At 43.7% G+C, this 24,286-nt stretch overlaps 1 protein-coding gene across 1 annotated transcript in view; it reads left to right on the forward strand.

Moving 5' to 3' along the window:
* LOC107107300 (prostatic acid phosphatase-like) overlaps positions 1-19,318 on the forward strand; it is a 47,896-nt gene extending 28,578 nt beyond the window's left edge. Inside the window, exons 7-11 of the mRNA XM_015407581.1 lie at positions 3,882-4,014; positions 7,277-7,359; positions 9,941-10,047; positions 12,994-13,163; positions 19,236-19,318. Of these exons, the coding sequence (XP_015263067.1) occupies positions 3,882-4,014; positions 7,277-7,359; positions 9,941-10,047; positions 12,994-13,150 (480 nt within the window). The 3' untranslated portion in view covers positions 13,151-13,163; positions 19,236-19,318. The remainder of the gene's footprint in view (positions 1-3,881; positions 4,015-7,276; positions 7,360-9,940; positions 10,048-12,993; positions 13,164-19,235) is intronic.
* The last annotated feature ends 4,968 nt before the right edge of the window (positions 19,319-24,286 follow it).

Below are 24,286 nucleotides of genomic sequence, written 5' to 3' on the forward strand. Positions count from 1 at the left end.
TAATCTCATGTCACCAATTTCAACTGGGCTCATCCTTAAAGTAAAGGTAAAGGTTCCCTTGCTCGAAAGCCAGTCGAATCCGACTCTAGGGTTGCGGTGCTCATCTCCGTTTCCAAGCCGAAGAGCCAGCGCTGTCCAAAGACGTTTCCGTGGTCATGTGGCCGATGTGACTAAGCACCAAGGCGCACGGAACGCTGTGACCTTCCCACCAAAGCGGTACCTCTGAGAGCCAGTTTGGTGTCGTGGTTAAGTGTGCGGACTCTAATCTGGGAGAACCGGGTTTGATTCCCCCACTCCTCCACTTGCACCTGCTGATGTGACCTTGGGTCAGTCACAAGCTCTGGCACAGCTGTTCCTGAAAGAGCAGTTTGTGTCAGAGCTCTCTCAGCCCCACCCACCTCACAGGGTGTCTGTTGTGGGGAGGGGAAGGGAAAGGAGTTTGTAAGCCGCTCTGAGACTCCAAGTGAAGGACGGGGTATAAATCCAATCTCCTCCTCCTCCTCATCCTCCTCCTCCTCCTCCTCCTCCTCTTCTTCTTCTTCTTCTTTTCTTGCATAATGCTCTGTTCAACCTTCTGTTCTTGTTCAAGCCAGTTTACAGTGAGTCAAACAGGATGTCTAAACTACAGAAGTGTGAACACCCACCAGTTCAGTCTATGTCCTGTTTGCTGGTCATGAACAAAGAACTGGTTTTTCAATTATTGGTTTGACTGTTTGTCAACCCATCTGTGACTGTTTGGCAGGTTTCTTCACTGCATTCCTTTCTAACCATGCAGTATAGAAGAACTGGCTTTTTAAACATGCTTGTTCTTACACAGCCCAAGTGAGTTATACTACCACACCACTGTCCTTGCCATGAAACTGCTCGACTTAACAGGCAATTGTTTAAATAGATCATGCACAAATGGTATAAATCAGTCATAAATAAATATGGTGTTATAATAAAATCCTATGTTTTGGTGTTTGTCTAAGTAGACTCTGCTGATGCTAATGCTTGCAAATCAGTTTGAATCACCAGCATCTTTTCACATCCACAGCTTTGCAAAAACTTGGTGCAGATGTGTTCAGAAGGTGTAAAAAAAAAGTGCAGAGGTGTGCAGCAGGTGTCCGTGGCTCTTTGCCACAAACCAAATAGGTTGAGTAATCAGCTCATGGCTGATCAACACCTTCAAACATGGTAAAGCAAGTTTGGTGTAGTGGTTAAGTGCCTGGACTCTAATCTGGGAGAACCAGGTTTGATTCCCCACTCCTCCACTTGCACCTGGCTGGATGACCTTAGGCAAGCCATAGTTCTGATAAGAGCTGTCCTTGAAAAAGAGCCGTTTCTGTCAAGAGCTCTCTCAGCCCCACCTACCTCACAGGGTGTCTGTTGTGGGGAGGGGAAGGGAAAGGCGTTTGTAAGCCGCTCTGAGACACCTTTGGGTAGTGGAGGGCGGGGTATAAATCCAATCTCTTCTTCTTTGTCTTCTAAATGCAACTGTCACACATTTGTGATGAAATTCACAGCATACCTAGTCTAAACTCAAAGTAATGTAGTCTATGGAGGGAGGACTAGGCCCCAATATCCTCTGCATCTGTTAAGTTTTACTGTCTATATCTCTAATATCCCCCAATGCAAGTACCAAAAAAAACCCCATCTGGCAGGGCCTATGGGTGTTAGTGGTCCCCCCACAGACACACACACTGCACAAGGTAACCAATATCTACAGAGAAACAACTTTGGGTAGCATTTTGGGCTGCATGACAACTGAGGATGATAGAATAAGGAGGTGAGAGAGGGAAAAGAAGTCACCACGGGGTGGGGGACAATGGGGGATACGACAGTCAACAGTGGGGGAGTTGACAGTGCCAACCTTGAAAGGGATCAAGTTCAGGTTTATTTAGGTTTAATAGCAATGCACTGTAAAAGAAAATTTAAGAGTTCATGAACACAGAAATTTGCCACATCTACTATAGTTTTTGCAGAGGCTGCTAAAGAGTAGTCTTGTAGTCAGAAAAGGTTGAATACTTCAGTATCCATGGTCTAAGGAATTTCTCTCTTGCTGTTGTGTGTTTTGGACAATAGAAGAAAATATGAGATGGTGAGTCAAGTTCTTTCAGAGAGCAGTCACAATAGCGCTGGTCTGAAGGTGTTCCGAGAAAATGGCCCTTCATCTAGGCTGTTGGAAACATGTTACAGTGTGCAATCATATATGACCTCCTCAGTTTTGGGACTGTCAGCATGTTAAGATAAAGAGGCAGGTCAGATTTAAAATAAAATTTAATTTCCAGATGAAGAGGGGAGCATTTACATCTGGCATTCTTTTGAAGAGTGTCCCAGTTGTGCTTAATCGGCTTCTCTGTAAATAAAGTTTGCCATCTTTGGGTTAGGTTTTTTGGCTTCTGTAAGCCCAGTTGGTCTATTTTCGTATCTATGACTTCATTCCACTTTGACCAGAAGTGCTCATGTGCTGCCGATGTGGTGAAGGTTGGAAGATCTTCAGAGTTTGATAGTCAGTACTTGAAACTGGCTATAGCCTTACAAATTAGCGTTGAGATTTTTGGGAGACCTAGTTCAAGTCGTACAACTTCAGAATTGATACATGGTGATAGTATTTTGTGGAAAAAGGTTTGTTGGAGTTTTTCTAGTTGTTTAGTTGGACTCAAGAACCAGATCTGGGAGCCGTACAGCATGTGTGGTGTCACTATGGTCTTATATGTCTTCAGGAGCGCTAGTACATATTGAGCTTCTTGAACATAAAAATACTACTCTAAGGCTGGTAGGGCTAATATAGATTTTCCATTTAAGATATTGAATGTGCTTGGACCATGATAAATTTGACTGGAATACGATTCCCGGATATCTAAATTCATTCATTTGTAGCTTATACATACCGATTTTTAATCTTTTGTTTGATCGTCTCATTGTATTTGTGAACACCATAATTTTGGATTTATCCTTGTTTATCTCCAGGAATTTGTTGTTACAATAAGCAATAAATGCCTTAATAGCATGTTTTAGGCCAACTTGGGTTCTAGAAAGCAGGACAAGGTTGTCAGCATACAACAGTGTGGGCACCGGACAACTTTCCAGACACGGTGCGTAGGTTGGGTATGTTTTGTAAGCCTGGCACAAAGTTATTTAAATAGAGATTGAATTGATGGGGCATGAGAATGCAGCCCTGATGAACACCTCTTTGGATAGTTACAGGGTTAGATGCAAATCCCTCCTTGTTTAGCTTAACGCACAGCGAGTTTTCAAAATAGAGGTGCATTATTAGCTTGAATAGCCTTTTGGGTAGATATGCAGAATTTAGTTTGTTCCATAGCTGGGCATGCGACACAGAATTAAAGGCAGCTCTTAAGTCAATGAATGCAGGTGCGTCCAGGTGTGTCCAGCAGGTATTTGCTGATTAGTGAAGCCAGCATGAAGCAGTGGTCCTCACAGGAATGACCCTGTTGAAAGGGATAATAAGAAATAGTTTGACAGATCATTTCTACCCCTAGTTCCTCATAGAGTCATCCTGATCATAACTGTAAGTCTGGGGCAAGAATTAATTTCTCTAGTCAATTTCTAACTATTTTTTTCTTGATTTTATATTAACAATAGTGCATTGCTATTTAACTTATTAACATTGGTTTGGTTCATTTGTGCTTATACTTTTGGTTTTCCCTCCCTTTTCTGATGTTCGTGCCTTTTTCTTTTATACCTATAGTATTTTTTGCAAACTTTTCAAATATTTTTCAAGGTTTGCGAAATATAAAGAAAATTTAAAGGGAAGTGGAAAAGGGAAGCGAAAAGGGGAAGTTTGCAAAATAAAAATTAAATTTAAAGGGAAGCGAAAAAGGAAAGTAAAAAAAAAAGATTTTTAACAACAGGAATGCATTCTTTTTTTATTGCAGTCCATACACAATTTTACGCTACCTACTTGGGCTACTGAGGATGTGAGAGCCACACTTGGAGAGCTGACTGTCTTGTCTTTGTCATCCCTCTTTGGCATTTACAAGAGAGAAGAGAAGGCGCGGCTGCAAGGAGGTAGCAAGAAAGATTTCACTGAAGCATTATGACACATTATGCATCTGTCTGTACAGAATACGTTAGCTCAAAGAAACCTGCTAATTATTAGGGCTGCAATCTCAAATTGGTTTAATTGGCACATCAATCAACAAAAGCTTTAGCTGATTAATCAGAGGAGGCCAATTTCAATCAGGGAATGATTTTTAATTGATGGAGCTATGAGTGAAGAGAGGATGTGTTTACTCTTGGAGGCTATTTTGGTGATGCTCTGTTATTGTACTGGGTATCAAAAGTTGTGCCTGATTTTCAGCACTCAGGACTTTTCAGCACCAGCTTGTTGCAGCAACTCAGCTTCTTAACTGTGTCAGGTTTTTTTTTTTTCTCCTCCCTTACACACGGTATTATTCAGAAGTTGTTCTCTCTTCTGATTTTTCTTGTGTTTTGTCTGGGAAAACACAGGGGGAAAACTCAAAGGGGGGAAAGCGGGGGGAGCAATGATACTGCATGTAAGGGAAGGGGGGAATCAAGACAGTTAAGAAACTGAGCTGCAGCAAAAACTCAATGCAGAAAAGCTCCCACAGTCAAAAGGTATGGTTTCTAGGACATTCAGAGGTTCAATTCATATGTTACACATAGTGGACACAGGGACTGTCAGCTAGACATACACTGGAAATTCCATTCTGGGAGCTTAATTCCCAATTACATGGGGGGGTCCCAATTTAGAGAAGAAGTGCAGTGTGCAGGGAGATGGAGCTTAATCCTTCCTCCCACCCATGCTGTTTTCACAACCTGAAATAGCCCAAGGATCAGTGGCTTGCTCCAGTGAGGAAACTGACATGTACTAAGGGCTACACATTAGTTTCCCCAGTGGAGCCCATTGCAGCTCCCCAGGTCCCTGTCCGGTTAGGAAAATGGCATCAGAAGGAAGGCTTAACATGCCTGGGAATTAAGACTGAAATATAAAACTCGGTTTAATCTAAATGTTTAGTTGGCTCAAGATATAAATATGTTTGCAGTGATAAAAGCCAAACACCTGTGGTTGCTTACATTCAATCTACGATTTTCTCAAATCTGGTAAATGCAACAAAGCATCGGTTTGACATTTTTAACCTTGATGGTTACATGTCAGTCATAGGCCGGGAGTACACATGATAAATTGCTTCTGGTGGAGAAGAGGAGCTGTCATCAGAACCACCACTGGACTTACAAGTGGGGCACTCACCACAAAGCTTTGATCAGAGGTCTGGCACACTGAATGCAGTCACTGCTTGCTGATTGGACCTGGCAGTATATTATCTTTTCTCTCTCTCTCTCTCTCCCTCTCCCTCTCTCCCTCTCTCCCTCTCTCCCTCTCTCTCTCTCTCTCCCTCCCTCGTACTGCCTCTTAACTTATTAGTTTTAAGCAGGTTACTAAAATATAAAGAATGCGACTACATTTGAACGGCAGTGAAAATCTATCTAAAACGCATAAAATTTCTCAGCTGAAAGAGTGATAGGCCTACTATTGCCTTCTCATAAACCAGGAAATCTCTCTATATAATCTATATTTTGGAAGAAAGGAAGAATTAAAAGATTTCTAGGCTCAGAAAGAATAATTGCATTCAAAGGTCTACATTACCTGCACCACAGTCATATAGTATCTTAAGATATCTCCCTTGCCAAACTCTAGATGGCAAGGCATTAAGGTTTTTTGTTGTCCAGTCGCACAGTCGAGTCCGACTCTTCGCGACCCCATGGACCAGATCACGCCAGGCATTAAGGTACACCAACATAAAGTCATGCCTGTATTGAGGAACAGTCAAATATGAACATTAATTGGGAATCTGGCCAGATGGAAGAATACCAAAAAATTGAGTAAAACAAGCATATTGAATTTACTCTGATTAATCCCTCTTCTCTCTTAATATGTGAGAAAGGGTATAGTTTCCACTCTTGTACATTTTGGGCATGGAAGGAACTACACAGAAAACAGATTAGCAAAACTGCATACACAATGATAACTACTGATGGACCGATTTCCCACAACACAAGCGCTGCCCCATGGTATGTGTAATTTTCACACAAGCTGCTGCGCGGCCGCATTTTGCCCCGCAGCTTCGCGTGATTTTCCCCGCATCTACTCAATCCTGTTTTTTGAGGATTGAGTAGACACGGGGGGAAATCGCGTGAAGCTCGGGGCAAAATACGGCCGCGCAGCAGCTTGTGTGAAATTGACACGTACCATTGGGGCAAAAGGGAAGAGCAAGCGTGGAGCAGCGCTTGTGGGAAATCGGTCATAGTATCTAATTCACCAGTGTAAAACCCTGCAGGCATTATCTAGCCAACGTTAAATGCTTACCAGTCCATGTCTATGCAACTTCTCAGAAGTAAGTCCCATTCATTTCAAATTACTCCTAAGGGTGCACCTGTACTCACTGGTACAGTAGCTCCATACAGAAGAACCCAGGTTTAGGGGAGGAAGGGATCAGATGATAAGTGATGTGAAAGACCTCTACCCGAGACACTGGAGAGCTGCTACCAGTCAGAGTAGACAATACTGACCTTGAAAGACCAAGGGTCTGACTCAGTATAAGGTAGCTTCATGTGTAGTCACACAGGATTGCAGCCTTAATATTCCATTAACAGAATTAAACTTCTTCTTGGGGAGGGTTCTGGCTCAGTGGTAAGGCATCTGCTTGGCATGCAGAAAGTCCCAGCTGCAATCCCCGGCATCTCCAGTTAACAGGTCTAGGTGGTAGGTGATGTGAAAGACCTCTACCTGAGACCATGGAGAACCACCTCCAGTCTGAGTAGACAATACTGACCCTGATGAACTGATGGTCTGATTCAGTATAGGGCAGTGTCATGTGTTCATGTGTGTGCTTAACTCTCAAACGTGTAAAAAGTTGGGCTTAAACATGCTTCGTTTGGGCTGGATTTTGCTGTTCTTCACTGCCAGATATAGCATTAATAGGATATTATTAACATTCATTATTATCTTGAATTTATTAAAGTTTCCATGTAGCCAGTATTGAAGCCTAAATATTTTTCATATTAATAACACGTGTCCACCTTGCAATATCCCCCTTTAAAATAGCTTGAATTTTTTAGGAACGTCCTTCTATATGGGAGGGCTTCTAGTGTCCTGGCCCCACTGCTGGACCTCCTGATGGCACCTGGTATTTTGGCCACTGTGTGACGGAGTGTTGGACTGGATGGGTCATTGGCCTGATCCAACATTGGCTTCTCTTATGTTCTTATGTTCTTACCAGTATTAACATTCTTCTCTGCCTCCTTTAAGGTCTCCTTGTGAAAGATATTCTAGAAAATATCTCAAATGCTACTAAATATCCAGGCAAAAGAAAAATGCTAATCTATTCTGCTGTGAGTATAAGGCTTTTGGCTGCAGTTCCGCTCATAGTCGGGCAGTTCAGTTCAACCTAATTTATGCAGTAGCCAAGTCACTCGCTCACAACCTTAATGCCAGTAGCTCACTAAGTAGTATTTTTGCTCACAAGACTCCACAGCTTAGAGGGAACATTGACACGCCTTTAGATCTGACATAGACGCGAATGCCTGACAGATCTAAAGGGAGCGATCAGACAGCAACAACTGGGAAGTGTTCCGCAGTCATCGGCAACTGGGGAAAGTCCGGTAGTAAATGGGTTCTGATGGGCCACGGATGGACTTTCCCTTGTCTAATCGCTCAAGCACTCTCAAGCCGTTGGGATGGTCTGATCAGGCCATCCCAGCTTGGTGCCGTTTCTCCCCCCCCCCTCTTCGCAGTAGGCGCATCCTTGCATACTCCATAGGAGGCCCTCAGTGTAGAGGTGCGATTCCATGTTTTATGCACATGGGAAACAAACAGCCAAAAAAAACCCCAACTCACCCGCAGTTGCGTCTGATCGCACATTGACGGGCTGCACCTGCAGCTACAAAGGGAGGTGTGATCTCGCAACTGTGTGTCAAATTCCTCCAGAGGGAATAGCCTCGCTTCCCCTCGGCTTCAACTGGCATGTGTGACCTCAGCCTCTCAGAAGCTAAGCAGAGGCAGCCCTAATTAGTACCAAGGAAGCACAGGGTTGCTTCAAAGAGACCAGGTTTGCTGCGCAGAGGCAGGCAATGGCATGCGATGCCACCTCTGTCTTTTGCCTTGAAAACCCTGCAGGGTCACCATAACTCAGCTGCAACTTGATGGCACTTTCCTCCACCACCAGATAAACCACCAGGTAAACAGGGTCTAGTTAAATATACTGTTTAAGGCATTTTAATTCTTTGCAACAGCCCTCTGAGGTAAATCACACACAAAACACACATCTTGTGTGTATTTGATTTTTCTTATACATTTCAGGGCATATTTTGTCCACTTTTAACCCCTATCACAGCACTTGGGATTACCACAATATAGTCAGAGCACTGTTTCTCTGTCATTTCTGTATTTTTCCCCCTCAGAAAGTTCTTTTCCAAAATAGTGGGGGGACATGCAGGAAGAGGCTGTATCTAGCAGCTTCTAGTAGAACCCAGAAACTCACTAGAAATTTGAGCGATCGTCTATGGAAGAAGGAAGGGAGGAGGAACAAAATTTGCAAATGCTAATTTACATTCAGAGGTACAAATTTGTATATAATTACCAGGCATCAATTGTTGCGGAGATCCTTTCCGAGGCCCTTGCTCTCCTTTTTCCAGTCACTTTGAGTCTTTTTACTAAAGAGAAGCAAAACTTGGATGTTTCAGAATACCACTTCTGAAAAACAGGACACCTAGCCACTCTCTGAGGAGTACCAGAATGAATGGGGGGGTACTGTAGCCTAGTCATAAGCATTCAGGTTCAGAGTATCATTTGTGGTATGTTTAGGATCTAATCCTCTGACCATCCTCTCCTCTCTGGTGCCTAGGAGGGCAGAGGGAGAGAAAAGGAACCGATACTGAATGAGGCCCTTGTTAGAGTCATCTGTTGTTGTTGTTTTCCTCCTGGAAAGGATTCTTAGGACCTGCACAACTGGAAGAAATTCAGTACTGTAATTAGGGCTGCCAAGTTCCCCAGGGGGGCAGGGGTTTTCCTGCCCCATAAGAATGTTTAAGACCAAATTCATGTATTGACACAATGAATACTTTGGGGTAAAATGGTGAAAAATAAATCTTTTTTCCCCCAGCAACACTGGTTAAAAGTGCCCAGATCAGGCCGACGTGCCCAGGGCGATGACGTCGCCCGGAAGTGACATCATTGCACTGGGCATGTCGCCGGGTGATGCTCTAGCAATCAGCCTGAAAACTCTATGGTACCATAGAGTTTTCAGACTGACTGCTAGAGCGTCACCTGGCGATGTGTCCAGCATGATGATGTCACTTCTGGGTGACATCATCACAGCGCGCGCGTGTGAATGTCCCGGCCTGGGATCATCTCTTCCCCGCTCCACAATGTAAGTCACTTGGCAACCCTAACTGTAATAGATAAGGCTCCAGCTACTGAAATCCTGCCCATTGTGCAGCTGTTGAAGTCACCACAGCCCTGCCAGAAAAAACACGTCCATCCAAGTTGGCAATGGTGTGTAGGGTTACCAATCTCCAGGTGGGAGCTGAAGATCTCCCAGACATGACAGCTGATCTCCCAGACCACAGAGATCCGTTTCCCTAGAGAAAATGGCTGCTGTGGAGCGGGCAATCTATGCATGCTACGCTAATGATGCCCCCCATCTCTTTCCAGACTCTGCCCTCCCCAGGCTCCACTCCCAAATCTCCAGGAATTCCCCCGCCCAGAGCTAGCAACCCTAGCTCCAAGGGGATGGGAACTAAAAGCCTTTGTCATCTCCTAAAGAGGAATGAAGGAAGAAATCTATAAATTCGGATTTGCTTAATAATTTTCTGTGTCCAGTGATTTTAAAAAAAACAAGAGAGCAACACCAACTGTAACAGTGTTTTTTTCCCTTCTCAAAATGACTGTTTCTCTGTGGTGATTTTTTTACAGCATGATACTACCCTTGGTGCTCTCCAGATGGCGCTCAACACTTACAATGAGAGGCTGCCACCATACGCCGCTTGCCAGATTTTTGAACTGTATCAAGAAGATACAGGGTAAGTATTTTATTGCATCATTGACAATCAATATTCCTTTGTAACCAAATGTCAGTTCGGCACATTTATGCTTGCAGTATATTAGGCAGAAAAGCATCTTTGGCAACATACCCATATTTTAATTAAATATGTATGCATAACACAGCAACACAGGAAAGTCACAGTTCTGGAATCTCCAGCTGCAGAGCATTTTATTATGGTTCCACCACCTGTTAGTTGCCGGAACGAAACCCGTATGCACAAGCTAGATTTAAGTAGCTTGTGAATGAAATAACAAGCTGGAGAATTGAAATCTACCTTTGCAAGAGAGGATGTGGTTCAACGGTTCATAAGAAGGAATATGAAAAGTGTACTATTTCTGCATCTAGAAGTATTTATTATTTAGTTCATTTATACTCTGACTTTCTCCCCAACTGGGACCCAAAGCAGTTCACATCACTCTCTTCTCCATCTTATTCTCAAAATAATCCTGTGAGGCAGGTTAGGTTGAGAGAGTATGATTGGCCCAAGGTCACCCAGCAACTTTCAATGATAGAGTGGGGGTTCAAATCTTGATCTCTCACATCCTAGTATGACACTCTAACCACTACACCTAGAGTTAGCAGGCCTTCTGCTATGGCAGGAGACTTCCTGCAAGTAATCCCTCTTTTACCACCAGAGCGACAGCATTACATCATTTCCAGGGGAAACCCAGAAGTGATGTCACACCACTCTAGAAATTGCCAGAAACACTATGATTTTACCATAGAGTTTCTGGTGATTAGTGTGACATAATTTCTGGGTTTGCCCCGGAAGTGATTTAACACCATTGTGTTGACAGTGCCCCACTGTCTCCATTCCCCAGACCCCCCCCAGTTGCCAGCCACTGGTTGGCAACCACTGGCTGGCAACCCTAACTAAACTACAACCTGCAGAGGAAGGAAATATATAACAGATGAGGCATTCATTTTGTCAAAGTAGCTTGCATACTGTACCAAATGGGCACTCGTGTCAGACAATTGCCCTTGTATTGCCTCAGATTTTTCCTCTACTTCCCCTATGAATTTCAGTTCCCCATATGTTAACTGGGTAACCTTTAGGTAGTGTTTCACTCTTCTTATGTGGTAAATAAATGTTATTATAATACCATTGTCCCACCTTATTACTGTTGGATTCTTTGTCAGCTCCTACCTCAAATAAGGAACTGTGCTTGAGGAATGTTTGTTCTTCTATGAATTTTCCTTCAGAAATAGGTACCTAGGCACACTTAAAGTTGAAACAGAAGACAAATTTATTTGAACTAACAGGCAAGGGATGGAAATTATATTTACAAGTGATTTTTGGTTAGGGTTGGTAGAGAGAGCTTTAAAATATATACAAAACTGCTTTTATGCAACACTAGATATTCGGAGAGTTATTTTCCCTGGTTTACTTTATTTTGGTGTTGTTAGAGACATTTCCCTGCTTTAACAGGGTAACTGCTTTTGAACTTGTCACTGGATGGTCACACAGACTTGAGATTGTATTAAGCTTCAGCCCTGTGTTGATAGACCAGGGGTTTTCCTATCGGTCCCCTCTTCCTCTGGCCAGATTGTTATTCTCTTCTCCTTAAGAGCAATAACCTCTTTTGACTTGCTTGAGGGACCTCTGTGCCTCCTCAGACCTTTTGTCAACTCCCAATCTGCCAGAAGAACAGTCTCTGTAAACTGGTTAAGAAGCTTCCATACTGAGAGTGACTAATTCTCCACTCAAGTAGCTGGGGGGGGGGGTCTTTCACACACGGAGATCCCTTCCACTCCTTGGAGGTTCTGACACTTTCTTGTGAGAATCACCATCTCCACCTGTGTTCCCTCTAAGCTGAGTTAGTGTGAGCTAGCTCACAGTTCTTTAGCCTCTGGCTCACACATTTTTGTCTTCGCTCAGGAAGGAGGGCTCCAGAGCAGACTAATTTATGCAGGAGACAAATCGCTCGCTCACAACTTTAATGCCAGTAGCTCACAAAGTAGAATTTCTGCTCACAAGACTCCACAGCTTAGAGGGAACATTGATCTCCACCCCAAGACTGTTATTTGCAGAGGCCACAACACACTCACCCTGCTTCAGACAGGGCTTATCAGACACTTCCCCACCCCCAAGGGCTGCTATTTGCCCTATTGGGGAAAGCCATGGAAGTTTCCCCAGTAGAGCACATAGTGCCCCCTGGAGGTATTTCAGGCAAGGAAAGCAGCAAAAGAGGGGAAGCATGCTGCAGTCCCAGTCCAAACTGAACATGATGCGTGGTGGGATTGAAGTGAACCTGCAAGTCACACTTGGTTTAAAGGCAGGGTGGGGAATCAAGAAACAACCTATGAACTCCATAGTATGAGTCAGCCCTGAGGCTTCCATCATAATCAGGGACAGGGCTATTTTTATGCCTATGAACAGCTCTGCAACTTAGCCTCTAGTCTCAGTTGTTCAAAAATACCTTGGTGACAATGCCTTTAGATTTAAATACTGCATCTCTGAAAAGGAATACTCAGATGTGATCATCTAGCTTAGCAACCTCCACCCTCCCTGAGCCTCTGAGCACTTTTAGAATTCTGAGAACAGGTAGTGGCATCAAAAAAATGGCTGCCACAGGGTGATGAGACCAATGACAAGATGGTGGGAGGTCCCACAAATGTTGGGAGATTCCAAGCCAAGCATCCTCCTACAGTGGAGACAACTGTTTCTGAATGGGTACCCCCTACAGACACGAATGCTAGGCCTCCTAGGCTCTTCTGTAGCACTTCGTGCTCTCCCCTGAGGTGAGGAAAAACCAGGATTCACAATTTACTTCAGAAAGAGATGCTTTGAGTAAGAAGGAAGTGGGTATAAGGAACCACACTGACAGGCACTGTGGCGCTCTCCGGCACCATCCTGGGGGGCCACTGGTCTAACTGTTTTCTCCCTACCCCTTCTTTTCTTTTTCTGGCTTCTGCAAATCAGAGACCACACCATTGAGATGTATTTTCGGAACGACACTTCGAGAGACCCCTACCCCATCACCCTGCCAGGCTGCTCGTTTGCTTGTCCGTTACAGAAGTTTGCTGATCTGGTTTCTCCAATCTTGGTAGACGACTGGGAAAGTGAATGCAGGCGCTAAGAAACAAGGAAAGGTAGTAGAATATCTTTTGCCAGGTGGGGCAATATAACCGGGAATGATTGCAAAATATGGAAGAGATTAATATTAAAATCAGCAGTTCAAAAAAACCAAATTATGTGAGGAAACAGATGTGACTTTCACCCTCCTGCCAAGAAGTTCTATACCCAAAGAAGAATTTTGTGTGAAGACTGAAGAGAGGCAGCATCATATCACATAAAATTAAGAGTTTTGACTGACTCGTGGAATATACAAAATCAGCCATTGGTCCATCCAGTTCAGTGTTGCTTATTCTATTGGCCGTAGCACTTCAGAGTCTCAGGCAGAAAAAGTAAAAGAATCCAATGGCACCATAAAGACTAGCAAAATTATTCCAAGATGAACCTTTGTTAGTCTTGAAGGTGCCTCTGGACTCCTGTTTCACTGCTACAGACTACTCCGCTGGCATTAAACAAGAAAAGTCTTTCCCAACCTCACATACTTCATGTCTTGTATCAGGGGCGGAACGTGTTACTTTCTGTATGAAAGCACGTGCTCTGCCAGTGGCTAACAAAATGTCACTTATAGCTCAGGGGGGTGTTGTTGTTAAAGTATTTGTTGGTTTGTATAATATAATTTGTATACTATAATCTGTATAACCAGACAACAACCTAGAAATTCTGGCCACTAATCAATCCTGCTAACTGGGCCTGAGATGGAAAGGAGACGGTTCAGGCAAATTTTGTTCGCTATCACTGGCATTATGGTGGAGCAAAATATGATGGGTGATGTCAGGGGTCATTCAGTAGAAAAAGAGGTGCAGGAGCTCATTAGCATAACTCATTAGCATAACTTATTTGCTTATGCCACACCCCATGACATCACCAGAAGTGTGTCAGAAGGCAACACCCACCGCTCAGGCTCCACTGGACTGTTTTGGATTGCTAGCTATTGGGGGGGGGGAACATGTAGATCTGTCCTCACAGAGGAGGGAGAGCTTGTACCTGAATAAAACTTGGTCTTAAAGGTGCCACTGGACTGTTTTGGACTGGGGGGCTGGGGGGAGCTCTGCAACTTACCTGACTACTTCTTGCTCTGACTGAGGGCTGCTGGGAGCAGGGGGTGGGGCATGTTGCATGTGCCCGCCCCCTGGGCTCTTTACTGCCGGAGCTCCGCTCCTGTGCGCTCCTGCAGGAAATGACCCCTGGGTGATGTAGCATCACTCTGTCATCTGATTAACTCTCTTCACCAAAATGCTCAGGGGAAGAACTACGTGCTGTCTCCCATTTCTCTTCCCAAACAACTGATGAGCATAATCACTTATTTTTCTCAGTAAGGCTGTGTGCAGGCAGTCTTGGTTTCTGGATGGAGGGATAGACTACACACATGGCCCCAACTGGTATAAATATTTCCAGCTACTGGTACGCACAGGAAAACCTCTTTCTCTGCCTCTTTTGCAGGACCAGGAAGAGTTGCTAACCTCCGTGTGGGGTCTGGAGATCACCCAGAATTATAACTGATCTCCAGACCAGAGAGATCAGTTCCCTCAGAGGAAATGGCTGATTTGGAGGGTGGACTCTATGGCATTATACACAGCTTAGGTTGCGCCCTGATATCCTGCCCTCCCCAGGCCCTGCCACCCTCCCAAATCTCCAGAAATGCCCCAGCCAGGTTTTGGCAAGTTTAGGATTGGGATATCAAGTGGCATGCTACAGTTCACATTCTCTGGATGAAATCGTGTGGGGAAGGTAGTCTGAACAAGATCAGATTTTCAGCGCATGGAGAAAGAGAGAGATAATGCATAGATTTCATATCCCAATCAGTGTTCCCTCTAAGCTGAGTTAGTGTGAGTTAGCTCACAGTTTTTTAGTCTCCAGTTCACAGATTTTTGTCCTAGCTTCAGGAAGCATGACCCCAGAGCAAACTAATTTATGCAGTAACTAAATCGCTTGCTCACAACTTTAATGTCAGTAGCTCACAAAGTAGAATTCTTGCTCACAAGACTCCACAGTTTAGAGGGAGCATTGATCCCAATGTTTTCATAATTATCTCCCACAGGACAGTACTCCCTGATTTCTACTGAATTTAGCAGCAGGCTGCTGTCATGTTTGTATCTCTTCTAACTATATAGATATTGTTGGAAAAGAAAGAAAATGTGAAGATACATTAAGTAGAAACAAAAACGCAAGCAAAGAGTGTTTCCAGAATGCCTGTGTGTGTGTGATATTCCATCTAAACAATCACAGAGTAATAATTTTCACTATGTAATGATTTCTGGCCAAATATCTCTGAAATCTGGGGTGGGGGAAACCACCAGCAATTTGCCACAAGTTAACACATATTAACAGGAAAGCTTGCTTTCAGTAATAAATTTAACATTATCCGGGATGTGCTGGATTCCAAACAAGAGATGTACTCCAAACATCTGGAACGCTTACAGTGCCATCTTAAGGAGAGTTACACCGGACTTTCAAGGGTGTGACTGTTCAGGCTGTCTCTGGATGGAGGGATAGAACATTACAGAACATCAGCCATACTTAGATATTTTGAATATATAAACATTCTCATGTACAGACTAGAGTTCATAATATAAATTGAGAATTAGCCAGCCAGTTTATTTGTGCAATGGATCAGTCAGAACACGTCCCCAAATATCAGTGCCAACACTTTCTGGCTGCTGGGTCAAACTGAGGGATGGTGTGCAAATGGCCTTTTTTGCATGTGTAATTCTCCATCCAGTTATGGACATACATGTCTATAGAATGTTTGGTGCCCAGCTGGTCTGGGGTCAATGCCCACAACCAATGGCTTGGATCCAGCCAGCTCCATCATTCAGTCTCCCCTAATTCCCCTTTCTACTACAACCCCATCCCACATGGCTTTTGTCCATGCAGTTTCCATGATCCCAGCGTGGCCCTCCCTTTTTCCCCAGTGGAAAAGTTGGTTGGATCCAACCCATTGTAAACTATTATCACTCAGCTGTACAATAATTACATTCTGCAAAGGGTTTAGTATGGTCAGTGTTCCATTGCTTCTAATCTTTGTAGCACCATCATGCACCAGATCCCTGTAATGTTCTATGTCCAGTGAATGCGGTGCACTCATTCTGTTAAGACAATTGTATTGCATTGTACTGCTGTTCTCATTGACTAGCCATGCAGTGGAACCTTTTTGTATTTATTTTGGGCCATTGATTCCCATACAGAGAGTTTTGTTTGTCAGAGGAACTCCATACCTATGAAGCATACAGAAGAAAAATAAAGTGCTGAATCCTTGTGTTCGACTATCTGTTATAACGCAGGAGTTCCATGCTCATAGTGCCCTCCTGAGCAGAGCTGCACCCTTCTAAGTGTACTGAAGACAGTGGGCTTAAAGGCATAGCTCTGCTTAGAATTGCACAGTTGGACTCCTTTAGCTCAAGTTGTCAGGATCCACAGCAAGACAATGAAGTACACGCTTCCAAGAAGGTTTTACTTTTATTGAAAAGCCATAGATGCAGTAACATGAACACTGTTAGGAATGGCGGGTTACCTATGTGCATAATAGGATATAGGGCATTTGTATGCACCCCCCCCCCTAGCTCTCCCAAATTAGATGGACTCCCGCGCGCGGGCATTTGGCTTATTCTCTAACGGCCGCAAAGCTGGGAACGAAAGAAGCTCCCACGGAAGCTAGACACCACCAACCTCTCTAGTAACAGATAAGCGTTACAGCTTGGAAGCAATTAAGCACATGGGAAGGAATGCACAGCAATTAGAAACACACACCACACTCATGGCAGCTTCAGCTGACAACTATTAGAAGCTAGAATCAATTTACTAATACTGTGACTGAAATTCTGTATTCTTTGTGTATGTAAATAAGCCTAACTTTTTGGTTAAGTAAACAAGTCTGCTCTTATCTGGAGCACGGGTCCCCAACCTTTTTGAGCCTGGAGGCATGTTTGGAATTCTGACACAGCATGGTGGGGGCAGCCAAAAAACAGCAGTCACAAAATGGCTGCCACAGCTTAACTTCAATCACTCAGTGAAGATCCCTGTGCTCTGGTACTAGCTGCAGCCAAAGGAAATTTTTAAACATCTGCACAGCCAATCCGAAGCCTTGCTGATGAAAAGCCCCATCTGGCCCCACCCACTTTCTAAAAACGCTTGGCAGGCTCCAGAAAAGATGTTGGTGAATGCCATGGTGACTATGGGCAACACATTGGGTACTCCTAATCTAGAGAGTTTTCCAGACATTTTGAATGATCAAACATATTACAGCATATTAATTGTTGCCAAAATTATTTACATGTAAGCAATAAACGTGTCCTTGAGAATATGTTGTATAATCCATAGTATCATTACCTCATGTTGTAAATTGTCTGCAACATTATGTTGTATAATCCATAGTATCATTATCTAATGTTGTAGATTGCCTTACAAAAATGTTCATGTTTCATATTTTCAGGCAGTAAAACCTTGTCTTAACAAGCACTTCACTAATTGAAAACAGAAACTGTTGCATGGGAGTTGGGGGGGGTTGGTTTTTTCCCTAGCATTCCCCAAAAACATTCCAGGGGGGAATCTTAATTTTTAGAGAAGAAGGGACTGGATTTATACCCCGCCCTTCACTACCCAAAGGAGTCTCAGCGTGGTTTACAAACTCCTTTCCCTTCCCCTCCCCACAACAGACACCCTGTGAGGTAGGTGGGGCTGAGAGAGCTCTGACAGAAACTGCTCTTTTTCAAGAACAGCTCTTATCAGAACTATGACTTGCCCAAGGTCATCCAGCCAGGTGCAAGTGGAGGAGTGGGGAATCAAACCCGGTTCTCCCAGATTAGAGTCCACGCACTTATCCACTACACCAAACTGGCTTTTATGGGTTCTTGTCCTCAGGCCTTCATATCTTTAAGGAAGATTCTAACTAACCCTGCTGTAATTCTTTTTTTCATTTTGGCTGATTTACTGAAAAAGTGTAGACAATCCGTTGAGGAGAACTGGATGAAGGTGGAGTAACTAGACACTGCTTATTTGATACTTCAAGTAGCTCTGGGAACACTGAATTAAGGAGAGGGCTATGGATGCTGTAGAGAACCCCAAGAATGTCACAGGATTCACTGAGAGTGAATTTTTAAGAAAGCTGAAACCACACAAAATGCCCCACTTCCCATTTAGATGATCTCCTTGTGGTGGCTTACTTTGTACAGACATCCGTGAGGCTGTGAACATGAGGAAAGCTTACCTCTCCAGTCTTCCCCCAAGAGAATTGTAAAGTTAATATTCTACATCGCTAACCATCTGTTGTTACTAGAGACAGTAGTTCCAGAGAACGAGTGAAAAAAATATGATCATATGGAAAAGCTATATTGTAAGGTAGTATTGCTGTATATAATAAACTGATAATAATACATGGGCCCCAAATGGCTTTTCGTTCTCTGGCAACTTGGTATTTGCACCGGTTCTCTGGTTCCTTCATTGACACACATCTACAAAATCTTCATTGCCCACAATGAAACTGTGAAACAGCCTGCCATTGTGAACTGCCATGACTTCCACAGAAACAACACACTATTCTTATGGTCAAGCTAAACAGCTACAGGGAACATGATTTTTCAAGCCTGTGGGAGTCTAGTTTGGGACTGCAGTGTAGGGGATACCCCACCCCCACACACACCATTCTCAAGCCCAAATAGTCCCAGTGGGGAGTTATCTTATGAAAAAAGTGTGGGGATGGGAAGTGAGAGCCCTTCTTTCCACTACATCACAGTCCCAGAAGGAATCAGGCTCCCATAGGCTTTTAAAAGGACATATCCCACAGCTGTTGTGCAGCTGCAGAGAAGGTGAGTTGGATCCAGGAAACCCAAACGTGACTCATTAAAAAACACATTGCGTACTTTGGCCATTAGTAGCCCTACGTTCATTAAGAGGGATGATCCTGACCTCAATTGATGTCGATATGCTTTGCAATCAGTGTCCATAGCCATCTGTAATCTGTCCAGCAACTGCTTGAAATCCATGAAATGACTGTGCTCAATGTTCTGATAAGGGTTAGTGAAACTAATGGTGCACTAGCTGTGCCTACTGTTGCAGTATTATGTACTGACCCCTGTCTAATCTTTTCTTTTTAGAAAGCAGCACAAATAATCTATCAAGATAATCTGTTTGAGACCCTGGAGAGCTGCTGCCAATCCAAGTAGACAGTACTGACCTTGATGAACCAATGGTCTCAGTCAGAAGAAGGCAGCTTCTTGTGTTCAGGGTATTGTGCTGCACTGAATTGTCCTCGCTGGTTGACTATGCTTTGGAACAAAGATGTCTTGCCCACTAATTCTCATGCAGATATTTCAAATGTCCGTGGGAATCTGTCCCAACTTTTCAAATAAATAAGGATCTGTATATTGATATTATTGATACCTCCATCACAGCTACAGGGAACATGATTTTTCAAGCTTGTGGGAGTCTAGTTTGGGACTGCAGTATAGGGGACACCCCACCCCACCCCCACCCCCCACACCATTCTCTTAAGCCCAAATAGTCCCAGTGGGGAGTTATCTTATGAAAAAAGTGTGGGGATGGGAAGTGAGAACCCTTTTTTCCCCTATATCACAGCCCCAGAAGGAATCAGGCTCCCACAGGCTTTTAAAAGGACATATCCCACAGCTGTTGTGCAGCTGCAGAGAAGGTGAGTTGGATCCAGGAAACCCAGACCTGACTCATTAAAAAAACACATTGCGTCCTTTGGCCATCAGTAGCCCTACGTTCATTAAGAGGGATGATCCTGACCTCAATTGATGTCGATATGCTTTGCAATCAGTGTCCATAGCCATCTGTAATCTGTCCAGCAACTGCTTGAAATCCATGAAATGACTGTGCTCAATGTTCTGATAAGGGTTAGTGAAACTAATGGTGCACTAGCTGTGCCTACTGTTGCAGTATTATGTACTGACCCCTGTCTAATCTTTTCTTTTTAGAAAGCAGCACAAATAATCTATCAAGATAATCTGTTTGAGACCCTGGAGAGCTGCTGCCAATCCAAGTAGACAATACTGACCTTGATGAAACAATGGTCTGAGTCAGAAGAAGGCAGCTTCTTGTGTTCGTGGTATTGTGCTGCACTGATGTCCTCGCTGGTTGACTATGCTTTGGAACAAAGATGTCTTGCCCACTAATTCTCATGCAGATATTTCAAATGTCCGTGGGAATCTGTCCCAACTTTTCAAATAAATAAGGATCTGTATATTGATATTATCGATCCCTCCATCTCTGACTGCACTACTGTTAGTAATAGCTAATTCACAACGCATACACTTTTTCGAAAGAAAAAGGAACAGCATATAGCTGAAGCCAGGACTCTTTCACCTCTTCAGCAGTCTTCTCGCATACAGATAAAAATCAAACCAAATGAGCCATGGCAATTGTTGACCAGCACATGCTCAGAAAAAGCAGAAGCACAAACTTCAATAAGAGAAAAGCTGTGAGGGATATCTGTGGATATGAAGTATTACACTGGTAGAATCTCTGACTTCACCTGAAAGACTACTGGATAGCTGTTATTCTGTGCAATACCGCTAAGAAACTGTAGGCATAAGGCGTGGATTCTCATAAACACCATGCATGTATCTTTTAGCCTTCTGATACTGTCCATCAAAGAGTACCCATAAAAATACTGGAGTTCCTTCTCCAGGAGATCACGCTTGGTCTGAGTTCTCTGCTGTGGCCTGTCCGTCTTGGGTGGCCCTCCACGGCATAGCCCACAGCCTCATCGAACCATGCAAGCCCCCTCGCCACGACAAGGGGCCTGGCGTAATTTGGTCCATGGGGTTGCAAAGAGTTGGACTCGACTGTGCGACTGAACAACAACAACAATGTATCTTTTAAAGAGTCAGAATTGTGTATCAAAGAGTACCCATAGCTATATATTTATTTGAGCTATCTTAATGTAAAACCATCGTTCAAACTCATAGAGCTGGAAGGCTGAAAAAGGTTATTCACTCCAACTTTATGTCACAGTGCAAGATGATATTGAACTTATTTTTGAAACCCAGGGAAATTTAGAACAGATAAAATAGATCTTTAAGAAGAAGAGATTGGATTTATACCCCACCCTTCACTTGGAGTCTCAAAGTGGCTTACAAACTCCTTTCCCTTCTCCTCCCCACAACAAATACCCTGTGAGGTAGGTGGGGCTGAGAGAGCTCTTTCAAGAACTGCTCTTTCAAGGACAGCTCTTGTCAGAACTATGGCTTGCCCAAGATCATCCAGCAGCTGCAAGTGGAGTGGAGAATCAAACCCTGTTCTCCCAGATTACAGTCCGCACACTTAACCACTACACCAAACTAGTGTAAATGAAGCTTCTTTTGGAAAATTACTGAATTCATCTGTCACTTCATTGACAAAACTGAGAAGCATAGATGTTCTTTTGAGTACCTTATTCCAAAAGTGCTCTATGATTGGGCATTGCCACCAGATACGCATGAAAGACCCCTCATCCTCTTTACACTTCCAGCATTGATCTAATGCAGAAAGTGATATTTTCATTAATCTTTCCAGTGTCAGGTACCACCAATACCTATTTAAGGTTGTTCGCACTTACAGCAACATTCACTGGAATTTTTAATACCTTTGTGAAGACTAGTCCATTGACTTTCAGATATCTCCATTAACAAGTCCCTTTCCCATCTTTCCTTGTATACAGTTACTTTTAATTCTGCTTCAGCTAGAATTGCATAGAAAATTGCTACTAAATGACTCCTTTTATCAGGGTATACTAAATTTGATTCAGCACTACTATGAACCAGTTCAAAAGTACTACTAGTCTTGTACATTACTAGACTAGTACTTTTGATGTTTTCTTGATGCTTGCTCACTGATAATCGTTAGACAAGAACTTGGATTATAGAAGTGTTTTTCCTGCTTTTCTGAATACAGTGGCAGGCAGTGTAACTAAACATTGTGATTTTTCTAGAAGAAGCAAAGTTTAAATACTTATTGCAACTGTTCTATGTTTCCTGATTTTCAAAAATAAATTTGATCATATTTTTAAGCACATGAAGCTTCCTTATATTGAATATTGGGCTATCAAGGTCAGTGTTGTCTATTCCAGCTGGCCAGATCTCAGGTAGTGGTATTTCACATCACCTGTTACCTGATCCTTTCAACCTGAAACATCACGGATCGAACCTGGAACCTTCTGCATGCAGACTGGATACTCTGCCTCTGAGTCACAGCCCCTTCCCATGGGCTATGTTTTCCTGCACTGATTTACAGTCGATTCATGTGACTGTCAGTACTTTTTAGGCATAAACAAGGTGGAACCAGTAGTTCTTTGAAGCTTGTTAGCTTAACTTCTTTTGTGCTGTTTCAAAATAAAAAAGTAATGCGTAATAGTAGAGACCCCAACACAACCTGTGGTTGTATAGAGATGCTGCCATTTTGGTTATGTATCCATTGGTGGTGTTACCCAAATGGCTTACAAATGTATGTCCCTCAACCTATAGGGGAGTCCCCCTTTTGTGTCTCATGCCCTCATACAGGTGTATCCTGAGGAATTCTTAATGGGGTTTACTGCCAGGTGTATATCAAGTTCTGGGATCTGGGTAGCAATTCTTATAAGAGTGGGGAGGTCCCCAGGAATAAACAGGTATGGGTTGGAACTTGAACCTTAATTAAAAAAACTAATAGCACAGGGAATTAGACAGAAGGATGCAAAGTACAAAAAGTGCACATTCATACACACATACCACAGTAGTCTATCAATCCTAACTTCTGCTGTTTTCCAACCCAAGTCTAATAATATGGGGGGGGGTAAACATACACGCTTGTCCAGAAGACAAAGGATTGATGAAAATAGACAGAAGAGGTGGTAGGAGTGGGATGGAAATCAGCTCACAATCTCCAAGCTACCTGTGCTGGGTCGCAGAGGCAGTACTTGATGAAAAGGCTTGTTGCGGCTTCGTTGCCGCTACTGCTGGGATATTTCACCAGCTGTACTGGGAGCTGGCGGGAGCTGGTCCATGGGGTCGCGAAGAGTCGGACTCGACTGTGCGACTGAACAACAACAACTGGGAGTCCCAGAGGCTTATACCCAAATATTGTGTACATAGAGGGGGAAATAATATGTTTCTCAAACAGGATTGGGTTGGAGCCAAAAGTTTTAAACCTTGTTGGCTGTTCACGCCGATAACAGGCTGTCCCAAGGAAGGAGGCACTGAAGTGATGTTTCTTTGATAAGGTTTATAGTTCTAAAAGAATAACAAACAGAGTTATATTGTAGCCTTTTGATGGGACTAGGTTCTGGGGGAGAAAACAGAGGCATAAAGATATCAACCTGAGAGACTGACCGATTTGCATGTCACCATCAAATATCTGGCAGATCCTTTGGTGTATTTGAACTCTAAGGAAATCAATTAACTGAGACACTGTTATCCATTTGGAAAGAGGTGGAGGTAGGTAGATGGGTATGTTCCCAGGCAAATTGCCATCTCATGTCCTTCCTTCCTTTGAAATGGAGGAAAATCCTCAGAGCACGGACAATCCCCTTGCCTCCCAGGAATAAGTTGCTACAGACTTTATTTCAACCCCGGGAGAGACCACATTAAGAAATAAAAATGCAGTGCCTTTCTGAGGGATCATCACACTGCGTCCCAGCTGCGTTATGGGGTTCTGATCCAAAGCCTAGCTACAGTGGGTACAAGTGGTTGGTTACATCCCATTAATCCATTAACAAGAGCTAAGGAGGGCACTTAACTGGCCAACAGGGCCCTCCCGCTGATTGGGGGGGCATGTGCTTCTGTCAGTCTGCAGGAGGGCCCTTTAAATCACACAGGAGGGGAGGGAGGGGTGGGCCCTGTTTGGGGCTGGGCTTCCCCCACCAGCCAGCTAGCCGGCAGCAGGCAGGAGCCCCCAAAATCGGGAGACTCCTACCTAGGGAATGGCAAGCCTAGCAGTAGTCCCAGCATGTCAACAGGACATGTTATGAGACTTGGGCAAATGTATGCTGAAATGTCACATGGGTTGCCTGAGCGATATCTAGTTCCCAACACTCCATCATATGGAGCATGACCAGAAAGAGGCTGGGCAGATGGGATCAGCATGGAGTCTCCACCCCTTTGTCTGTTCTTTATAAAGTTGCTCCTATGGGGCCGCTTTCCCCTAAAAGTATTTTTGTCCTGCCATCAGG

Source organism: Gekko japonicus, unplaced genomic scaffold (assembly GCF_001447785.1).
Source record: "Gekko japonicus isolate JY-2015 unplaced genomic scaffold, Gekko_japonicus_V1.1 scaffold1215, whole genome shotgun sequence".
NCBI classification, from domain to species: Eukaryota; Metazoa; Chordata; class Lepidosauria; order Squamata; family Gekkonidae; genus Gekko; species Gekko japonicus.